Here is an 11,320-nt window from a genome sequence, read left to right as displayed (position 1 = left end):
GATTCCCCTAAAAATGTATATTATTAATGTATGTAGTTTTGTTAATTAAAAGGTCTCGAAATTTTAATCTTCAAAAATAGCGGAGAAGTCACGTCTGTATCGTAAACCCACCGATCTTTAACACGGTCATTAAGAAAGTTTATAACCCTCGGCTTTCCTCGGCTTGATTTTGCCCGCGTTGAATTTCATATAATAATAATAGGTGGCGCCTCAGCCGCGTCAGCTATTACCACAAGTTAGCGACGAAGCTAGACTGCCTGCACAAAGGATGCAGCTTCCATCATCATCCGGTGGATGGCGCTCGAGTCCGGGAATTAGTTCGCCACGTTACCGTAGGAAGGAGACTCTAAGCCTCGCGTGGATTTCTAGTTCTTTCTTCTACTTCCGACTCTCGACGAGAAAACATCATGCGTGAGTTATTGTGAATTTGTTGCGTTAATAAAATATCATACGAACCAGGTCCGCATTATTCAGACTTAACTATATCAGGACTGAAATTTCCTATAAATATACATTTTAATACGCTGGTTCGTTTGAATCTTGCTTGCTTGAATCGCGCACTCGATGGTGATTAATTCAGTTCCAATCAATTCCCGTCGCGGCGCCATGTGTATTAAACCCAAATTCACGCGATAGCGTAACATTGCCTTAGATTTCATTCCTAACATGACACATGTATATCACGCTTGTTTGAATTGTGTCAAAGGAATGTTTATAGTGAAAATCGCGAGTGGAATGGTGTGATAACAGTGCAACATATAAAATTTTGTCTATTAAACTTGTAGACAGTATGCGATTTATATATAAATAACAGTACAAATAATAAATAATAGTTATAAGTAATTTGGAAAGTCAATTAAAATGAATTTAGTAGTTGCTTTAAAATGTTACATTACGCGAATGACAGAAGAAAGTGGGCCTGGTATGAAAGTTCTTTTGATGGATAAACAAACGGTAAATATTTACTAAATTGCATATTAAAATTGTATGGAATTAAAGGGAATTATAAGAGCATCTGTCCATTTTGTACATATCAAATGTTAAATATATTTTATTAACAATCGACAAAAATAGTAAATAATAATATAAATCTATATATTCTGTACATTTATAGAAGTACAAAGTAATTTTTATCTATTTGTTCGCTACTGATTGAAGCTTTACTGATGAAATTTTAGACTATACCTCATTTTTCAATTATTTTTGTTGTTGAAGCATTCTGGTTAATACATTGACTGTCGCATGTCATGCGTTTAATTTGTTGATGGATCAGAAATAGAAAATAAATGTATTATGTTGATTTTCTTGAGAGGTTAATATTATACTCAATGATTTTATGCCCATATAAAAGAAATGAAGCTTAATTCATTTTATATATACAATATATTATTCAGAACATTTGGCTGGTTTATTTGATCATTTGTTCATAATTAAAAGTACCTGCTACATTAAATAAGGCAACTATAATTATAGTGTAGTATATAGTAGATAGTTTTTAACTAAATGGTGATAGCAAATTTGGGAACATTCCTAGAAAACGGACTGTTCACAGCTCGGTGTGAGTCATACGTCATTCGATTTGTTTAAACTTGCAATACAAAAGTAAGGTTAAGTATATTTTAACAGGTTCACAGGAAACAAATGACTGTCGCTACTGTGTTTATATTGTAAATTATAGATGTCAGGTAGTCAAATGCTAATTTGTTAAAGATATATGGATAAAAGTCATTCTTTTATATACATACTATGCAGGAGTAGGTCAGGTAGACAGTATGTGCAACAACAGTACAAAATATTGTATCCCCCCCTCTGGTTTCTAACCTAACACAGACCTAACTTAGCATATACAGAGTGTTCGGCCACCCGTGGGAAAAATTTTAATGGGAGATTCTAGAGGCCAAAATAAGACGAAAATGAAGAATACAAATTTGTTGATGGAGGCTTCGTTAAAAAGTTATTAACGTTTAAAATCGCGCCTGTGGAACGGCAATCCGCGAACAGCTGCGTGTGCACAATAGTGGAACTTTAAACGTTAATAACTTTTCAACGAAGCCTCCATCAACAAATTGGTATTCTTGATTTTCGTCTTATTTTGGCCTCTAGAATCCCCCATTAAAATTTTTCCCACGGGTGGCCGAACACCCTGTATGTTAATTTTAAGACATCTGTAGCTAACATACAATTATGAGCAATGTCATATTATTAAAATTAATTGCGTACAGTGCTAATACTTATTATTGAAACTATCGCTAGTTTTAAATCGAAAAATTCGTAGGATTAACTTACCGAGTTCCTAAACAAACATAGATCCTTAGTAAGATAATGTAAACTACATCGTAGAAAAATTTCTGTATTTACAGACAAGTATAGTAAGTTTATTGTACAGCCAGTCGGAGATATTCATGAAGGAAGTTTATCTGTTCGAAAGAATCGACGCAAATATTCGTAACGAGGGCTTAAAGCATTTGAAATGCATAGTTTTCGTAAGGCCGACAAAAGAGAATATCGAGTTTCTTTGCGATGAGTTACGATGTCCTAAATATGGCACATATTATATTTGTAAGTAACGATAATGTATTAATACTGTTTAATTGTTTTTAGAGTAAATAAATTAAGTAATACAGTTTATATACGCGCGTATAAAGTATTGCATATAACGACTTATTTTATTTCTTATCTTATCTTATCTTATCTTATTTTGGTCTCTAGAATCCCCCATTAAAATTTTCCCCACGAATGGCCGAACACCCTGTATAGTGAAATTTTAGATTTCTGAGAGTTCCAAAAGTTACTTAAAAAATGAAATTATAATATTTATTTTATAGAGATGAGAAAATTTTGTTACGCTTTTCGTAGATTTAGTTATTTTTTTGCTTCAAATATGTTCTATTGATATTTCTTTCTCGAAGATTAATCGAATAAAGTGTGATTCAAAGAATTTATTCGAAATGTTGTAAAGCGTTAACGATGACAATACGTTTGTAAACTAAGTTTAATTAAATATAATATTTTGCACAGATTTCAGTAATATCATCGCAAAAGCTGATATTAAACTTCTAGCTGAAAGCGACGAACAAGAAGTAGTGAAAGAAGTTCATGAATATTATGCAGACTATTTAGCTATTAGTCCACATTTATTTTCACTTGGAATTAAAGCATGTTCTCAAGGTAATGTAATTTCTTTATTTGTAAGTTAATTGATAATTTCGTAACGTTAACGCAACGTTTAACACATTGACTGCCAGACTAAAGCTATACGATTTTTGTGAGTCGAAAACTTTGATTTTAAACAATTGTAAATTACACGAATTAAAATTTGTCTTAATAATTATTTTCGTAACAACTAAAATTCATGAACCCCATTCAAAGTTATTTCTTTCAACATTTCAGCTTGAGAATGAATTGTTTTTGTTCCAAAGCGAAAAGTCTTGTCACCCAAATATGGATGACATGGCAGTCAACGTGTTGATCAGACGCGTGTTAAATTACATATGTATGTACAGTCCTCCGCTGACTCGAAGTGTCGCGGAAGGAATGCGGGAGAAGTAGAGGGGATACACGTACTCCCACGCACACATTGATCTCTAGCTCGCTATTCGTCGCTGCAGTTACACACACGTGTGGACTGCCTGAGAGCAAGGGAGCGAGATAGATAAGTGGGCGGTCCGACTCCCTTTGCCCCTGAGTCGTCCCGCGAGACTTCAAGTCAGCGGACCACAGTATTGAAAGCAATAAAACTTTAGGCACGTACAGTTGCAAAACTACTAGAGCTTTACCCATAATTGTACCACTGTTAGAAGCAACAGGGCCTCCTCTTTAAAGTAGCTTTCGTTTTATGTCAATTCGACTTTCCGTTTTGGAAATAACGTCGCGTAAAGGAAAGTGTAATATTTTTATTTCCACTATCGTTGTTTCCCTCTCTCTCTCTCGCATGTGAGTCGTGACCGAGTAACGTAATATTTCCAAAAATTGACGTCCGTCAACAAAAAGTAAACAAACGCTTGGAACCTTTATATTCTCGGAACTAATCACGCTATCGACTCGAAACAAGTTTTATTTTAACTCTTCACCTTCTATCCGTCGAAAATTGTATAATCTCTTGTATAATCTATTACTAATATTGAAAGGAATATTTAACCAACATTAATAACATCATTTTTTTTATTCTTCCATTAAGGTTTATCGTGGAATCCAGTACATTTGCATCGAACCCTTTTAGGCATAATTTCCGTGTTATTATCAATTAAGAAATGCCCCTATATACGTTATCAAAATAGCTCCGAAATGGCGAAGAGACTGGCAGAGAAGATACGCGAGATATTGAGTAAGGAATCGAATTCGTTCGAGTTTAGACAGGAATCAAGCCCAGTTCTACTTATACTTGACAGGAGAGATGATCCCGTTACTCCTTTATTAAATCAATGGACTTACCAGGCAATGGTTCACGAACTACTAACCATTAACAATAATCGTGTAAATTTGTCACATGTAAAAGGTATCTCGAAGGAATTAAAAGAAGTTGTCCTTAGCGCGGAACACGATGAGTTTTATGCAAACGTAAGTATCATATTTAAAATATTAATTATCAGACTACGGATTTTTATGTCACGATGAATATTGCAGAATGCATACGATATTCATGCACGAAAAATATACAAATATTCGTAACATTGAACATTAATAATACAATTTACAGTTACCGTGGTTGTAGAGTATTTTGAATTACAAATAAATAATAATAATTCTCTTCAAATGCCGGTACACTTCGAAAATGAGATTTATAAATATACTTTATACAGGGTGTTCGACCAACCGTGGGAAAAATTTTAATGGGAGATTCTAGAGGCCAAAATAAGACGAAAATCAAGAATATTAATTTATTGATTAAAGCTTCGTTAAAAAGTTATTAACGTTTAAAGTTCCGCTCGCACTGAATTTTTTTTCTCAAAAATGCGCAAGATTTCGGGGGTAGGTCTATTCATAAAAAATGATTGTTATTGATCCCCACAACTAACAATATTTTTTTCAGAACGATTTGAAATATTTTAATTTCGTCGAAAAATCTCACACCTTCTCGAATTTTTTTCTCGAAAGTGGGTAGGATTTCGAGGGTATGTCTATTGACCAAAAATGATTGTTATTGACCCCCACAGATAACAATATTTTTTTCAGAACGATTTGAAATATTTTAATTTCGTCGAAAAATTTCACACCTTCTCGAATTTTTTTCTCGAAAGTGGGTAGGATTTCGAGGGTATGTCTAATGACCAAAAATGATTGTAATTAACCCCCGCAACCGAAAATAATTTTTCCAGAACGATTTGAAATTTTTGAATTTAATTGTTAATAACTTTTTAACGAAGCCTCCATCAATAAATTGGTATTCTTCATTTTCGTTTTATTTTGGCCTCTAGAATGACCCATTAAAATTTTTCCCACGGGTGGCCGAACACTATAATAAATCATGCCTTATAGTTTTTAAATAAGCGAAAAATAATTTTTTATTTCTGTTATTTTTTATCTTGCTATACATAAATAAACAGAAGGTAGTTTGATCATAAAAGACACAAACTATTGTTTACAATTTCTTCGTCGGTAATTATAATAGTAAAAAAAGAACGTTTTAAATAAAGGCAATTGTTTTGAACAGAATTTATATTGCAATTTCGGTGAAATTGGACAAACGATAAAAGAATTGATGGATGAATTTCAAAAGAAGGCTAAAAACCATCAGAAGGTGGAGAGTATAGCTGACATGAAAAATTTTGTGGAGACTTATCCTTTATTCAAAAAACTTTCTGGCACTGTGGCTAAACATGTGACAGTGGTTGGAGAGCTTTCCTCGTTCGTGGAAAATCATAAATTGTTGCAAGTGTCAGAATTGGAGCAGGAGCTTAGTTGTCAAAATGATCATTCTATGCAGGTACATAAAACATAATATTTTTCGTTACTACACGTTGCAGTAATTTTCTGTTTCTTGTTTTGATTGTAGCTTCAAAAATTAAAAGTGTTAATCAATAATCATCAAATTCGAGAAATTGATTGTGTGAGATTAGTAATGCTGTATGCGCTTCATTATGAGAAACACACGACCAATGATATCGGTGGTTTATTAAACTTACTAAAAAGTAAAGGGATTTCAGAAAAACACACCAAGGTATATTGGAACTAATATACGTATAATTGTGGTCAAGTTTTTGATACATCAAGTTTCAACGCAAGTAACAAATGATACTGTTTCAGCACGTGCATAATATATTACAATATAGTGGAATTAATACAAGGCAAAATAATTTATTTGATCGTGAATCGGTAGCCAAGATAACTAAAAAGTTGTTCAAAGGTTTAAGCGGAATAGATAACATATATACTCAACACACACCGTTATTGTACGAAACGGTCGAAGATTTAATAAAGGGAAAGTTAAGTTCACAGACGTTTCCATATCTTGGAAATACAATAATATCTAAAAGGTGAATTTTTGGAATTTCCTTGGAAATTTTGTTTAAGCTGATTAGTGACACGACGCGATGTAACGTGTCCATAAATATACTTAACAAATGATCGAATACACAAATTATCGTTTCAGACCGCAGGATATAATTATTTTCATGATTGGAGGAACAACGTACGAAGAAAGCTTAACCGTCTATAATTTGAATAAACAAAATTCCGGAGTGAGAGTTATTTTAGGAGGCACCACTATCCATAATTCCCAAAGCTTTTTAGAAGAAATTAAGCATGCTACATCGGGCATCTTCTCAAAATATAAAAATAATAATAATTAAAATTATAATATATCATAATATATTTTTAATATATTATATTTTATGTTCATATTTTCAATCGAATTATTTATTACTAGTAAATGCGTATTAAAATTATTTTTCTTTTTCCAAAAAAAGCTCCGCCGATAAAATAAAAAAAAATGTAACATTAACGAAAATAGAATGTTATATTAATGTTAAGAATACACTTGTTTTTTTGTTTTTTTTTTTGGTGTTATAACTGTATTTGCTTAAACTTTTTCCTCGATTTTTCACCAATGCATATTCTACTAAAGACAAGAGGATCAAGAATCACTGTTTTCTAACGATTTTAATTGAAGGAATGCAGTGTCCATTGCTTTTAACAAAATTTATCATCTAATATCTCCATTGCAAGATAAATGAAACAGAAAAAAATTGTTTCTTTCACAGTTTCTATTTTTAGGTCTTTCTGCATTAATTAAAGGTAAATAATGTATTTTTTTAGTATTAAACGTGAGATTATTGAGCGCCAAGAAGATAGAAAACGCCCTCTAGAATGAGTTAACTCTTGTTTCCGGTGTAACGCTGGTTCTAGTTCTTTTTAATTCCGATGCAATTTCAGAGATATTATCGAATGGATTAATATCGAAAAATTAAATTTGTAGAATATGTTAGAGGATAGTAGCTGTTATAATTTATTAATGATTTATATCCCAATAGTGTTCGCCATAGGTACCATCTACATTTGCCCATTTAACCTGTACAAATACAATTTCTAGTTTGAATAGTAATACTATCGAGCTTGACGAAGAATAATTCCTATGCAAGATAATAATTTTAATTCAATCCTTGCAACATTACCTTTCCTCGGTGACGATTTTTTGAAAAATCCTTCTCTTCGAATCTTTGCTCCCATTCAATCGGATCCTCACAAATATGTCCAAATTGTAATTTATTACCGAGTTGACGTTCCGCAAAAATATCTCTGAATTTTTTAATGCACGTGTTAAATTTGTATATTTTATAATCTTTTCAAACAAAATTTAAATATAATAAATTTGCAGTCTTTTTTCTTTGTGGCGTTGCATCACTGCGGTGTGGGGACTTGTGAGAATCGTAGGAGGACAGAAAAGGACAGGAGAGGGCGCGCTTGTGTGAGCGAGATCCCTCTGGTGGCGAGCATGGGAGGCGACGCCATATTTTTTTTTCTTTTTTCTGCTCAAATCGATTCTGTATTATACTTACCGAAACAGTTGTTTTTGCACTGCAATTCCTTGAAGACCTTCATCGACGGTCTTTCCTCGTAATTCTTCGACCGCATCTGTAACATTTTTACCATTTTCATAGATTGACGCATTGACTGCCAGACCAAATTTTTGAAATTTTCTACGAGATCATTTAGACAGTTAGATACTATTTAATTAAAAATTCGTCGTAGTATATATTTTGTAATCTAATCGAAATTCATGGGCGTCATCCAGATTCATTTTCCTTAACGTCTCATCATACTAATTAATTAAAAAATCGATTGTTCTAAAGGTTTACAATAAAATAAATAATACAGTAGAACACCTCTGTAAGTTGGAAATGTGAAGATTACGGTTCACTTATTAAATGGCATTGTTTAACAGATAATTCGTCCTTATTAATTGCAATGTTATAAACTAAAGAACGTTAGTAGGTTTTTAGATACTTCGATATTCTAAATATGCTACGTTTGCTTTATAATTTTCCTTTAACATATTATGTTCTCGATAGTCTTTCGCTACTTTTGAACTTACTATTCTTTAACTAAATAATTGCGTCATTGATGTTTGAAAACTTGATATTTATTAGTAAATTTTGTCACCAAGTATGCGTTCGTGTTAAAATAAATTAATAGACTACCTGGCGAAATTTTAATCATTTGTTTTCTAGCGCTCGTAACGACGAAGAGAAATAAAACCAGTTGTAAAGTAACCAATCGAAGCATATCACCGACTTAATTACTTCGATTATGAACACTTTTGAACGATTTTCAAGTAAGGGAAACTACAGTCTCTGATAAAGTTTCGAACCGAACTGGTGATCGATTGCTCGGAGAATATTTGTCTGTGCTGCTCTCATTACGCTGACATTTTTTGTCATTATGAAAGTTAGTAGCTATAGATCACGTCTGTAGTCACAAATGATAAACTTTCATCGACTAAGACTTTGCTACAGTACTGGATGAAAATATAAGGCACTTCATATTTCTATATTTCGTCTATTTAAAAGAAGATAATTGCTTTTTTTTATCAGAAATTTTTGAATTCAACATTTTATAAATACTCAGAGGGTTACAGGTGGCGCCTGGATCGCGCTAGGGTCATTCATATTCTGCACAGAGATGCCAGAGTCAAGACAGAGTCCCGGACAAAGATGCCAGATTGAGCACCGGGTGCACTACTTAACTCTGCCAGATCACGCGAACGTAAGCTCGTGGAGTTTCGGAAACCTGACAAAGGCAAAATGACGCATGCTCTCTTTCTCGATTCTCCGAAGTTGCCCAAAGTAAGTTCGGACCGTCTCGTGGGAGTCGAGAGAGAAAGGCTCACACTTCCCTTCTCGCTCTTGAACAATTAATATCCGACCTCTCGTCAACAGGTCTCCACTGGCCTCTGCTGACCGCTGCTGAACACTCCTGGAATTTCTGACAACGTATAACGATTACGACTGGATACTGTTAGCCTCTCCCAGCCTCTGCTGGCCTCTGCTGACCACCGCTTATATTTCTGACAACCTATAACGATTACTACTGACTTCTGCTAACCTCTGTTGGTCTTTACTGATCTCTGTCAGCGTGTGCTTGTCTCTGCTGAACTTTCCTGGCCTCTGCCGAACACTACTGACCACTGCAGGTATTTCTGACAATGTATAATGATTAATACTTACCACTGCATGCCCCTACAAGTCTCTGCTTGCCTTTGCAGGTTTCTGCTTGCCTGTGCATGCCTTTGAGGCCTCTGCTGACCGCTGCTGACCACCTCTGATGCTTCCGACAACATATAACGCTTACTAATTGCTACTATTCGCCCCTGGTGATCTCTGCTTGCCTCTGCTAGACTCTGCTGACCGCTGCTGACCACTCCTGATACTTCTGACAACGTATAACGATTACAACTTGCTACTGCCTGCCCCTGCTGGACTCTGCTTGCCACTGCTTGCCACTGCTAGCCTCTGCTGACCACAGCTGACCACCCCTGATGCTTCCGACAACGTATAACGATTGCTACTTGTTACTGCTTGCCCCTGCTGGACTCTACTTGCATCTGCATGCCTCTGCTGGCCTCCGTTGGCCTCTGCTGACCGCTGCTGACCACTGCTGACCACCGCTTATATTTCTGGCAACGTACAACGATTACTACTGGCTACTGCCACCCTCTGCTGACCTCTCCCAGCATCTCCCGTCCTACGCTGGCCTCTGCCAACATCTCCCGACGTCAGCTGACCATCGCTGACCACTGCTGACCGTTGCTGACAACTTGTGACAGGATGTAATATAATATAATATGTTTATATGTATTAAATTTTTGTATAACGTAAATCTATGGCAATAAATGATATAATTTCAAAGTATTCAATGTGTTCTCATCATTTTTTACCGTTCTGTTCCTCTCCAAATCATTCTCTTACCTATAAGATGCGTACCACCTTCTTCGCAAGTTCACCAGCATTTTAGAAATGTTCCAGGGACTTTGGAAATCCGAATTTGACCTTGACCTTGGCCCAGTTTCGAAAGTGGGTCAAGGCCATTCGAATCTTAGAAAAATTCTGGGCAGTTTGAGAATCCGGATTTGGCCTTGACCCACTTTCGAAATTGGGTCAAGGCCATTCGAAATTTCAGAAATCTTCCGGCCGACTTGGAAATCCGGATTTGGCCTTGACCCAATTTCGAAAGTAGGTCAAGGCCATTCGAAATTTTAGAAATCTTCCGGCCGACTTGGAAATCCGGATGGCCTTGACCCAATTTCGAAAGTGGGTCAAGGCCATTCGAAATTTCAGAAATCTTCCGGCCGACCTGGAAATCCGGATGGCCTTGACCCAATTTCGAAAGTAGGTCAAGGCCATTCGAAATTTCAGAAATCTTCCGGCCGACTTGGAAATCCGGATGGCCTTGACCCAATTTCGAAAGTAGGTCAAGGCCATCGAATCTTAGAAAAATTCCGGGCGCTTTGGGAATCAGGATTTGGCCTTGACCCAGTTTCGAAAGTGGGTCAAGGTCACCGGCATTTCAGAAAACGCTCCGGGCACTTTGGAATTCCAGTTTTAAGTAGAGAAACGGTTTCTTATAACTAAGGGAATAATGGGGAGAGGAAGAGAAAGGTAAAAGTGACGAGAACACATAGAATTCTTTGAAATTATATCATTTATTGTCATAGATTTACATTATACAAAGTTTTAATACATGTACATCATGTTAGAAGTTGTTAACAAAGGTCAGCGTGGTCAGCAGGGGCCAGCAGAGGTCAGCAGAGGGATGCAGAGGCATGCAGAGACTAGCAGGGGCAAGCAGTAGCAAGTTGTAATCGTTATACGTTGCCAGAAGCATC

The 11,320-nt window shown here is 35.5% G+C and overlaps 2 protein-coding genes across 2 annotated transcripts; one reads left to right on the top strand and one right to left on the bottom strand.

The window, feature by feature from the left end:
* The first annotated feature begins 404 nt into the window (after positions 1 to 404).
* Vps45 (vacuolar protein sorting 45) lies at positions 405 to 6,936 on the top strand. The gene is made up of 8 exons (XM_076777772.1): positions 405 to 954; positions 2,361 to 2,559; positions 3,019 to 3,168; positions 4,178 to 4,557; positions 5,651 to 5,923; positions 5,993 to 6,157; positions 6,244 to 6,473; positions 6,590 to 6,936. Exons 1-8 carry the CDS (start codon positions 862 to 864, stop codon positions 6,786 to 6,788), a joined length of 1,689 nt encoding a protein of 562 aa, XP_076633887.1. The 5' UTR covers positions 405 to 861; the 3' UTR covers positions 6,789 to 6,936.
* Positions 6,731 to 8,792, bottom strand: LOC143348022 (uncharacterized). The gene is made up of 4 exons (XM_076777773.1): positions 8,637 to 8,792; positions 7,995 to 8,070; positions 7,611 to 7,734; positions 6,731 to 7,507 (listed from the first exon to the last, which is right to left on the bottom strand). The coding sequence occupies exons 1-4, from the start codon at positions 8,719 to 8,721 to the stop codon at positions 7,448 to 7,450; spliced, it is 345 nt and encodes a 114-aa protein (XP_076633888.1). The 5' UTR covers positions 8,722 to 8,792; the 3' UTR covers positions 6,731 to 7,447.
* Positions 8,793 to 11,320: the final 2,528 nt, after the last annotated feature.

This window comes from Colletes latitarsis, chromosome 11, assembly GCF_051014445.1.
Source record: "Colletes latitarsis isolate SP2378_abdomen chromosome 11, iyColLati1, whole genome shotgun sequence".
NCBI classification, from domain to species: domain Eukaryota; kingdom Metazoa; phylum Arthropoda; class Insecta; order Hymenoptera; family Colletidae; genus Colletes; species Colletes latitarsis.
Note: the sequence above shows the minus strand (reverse complement) of the source record. Positions and strands in the feature narration are given on the sequence as shown.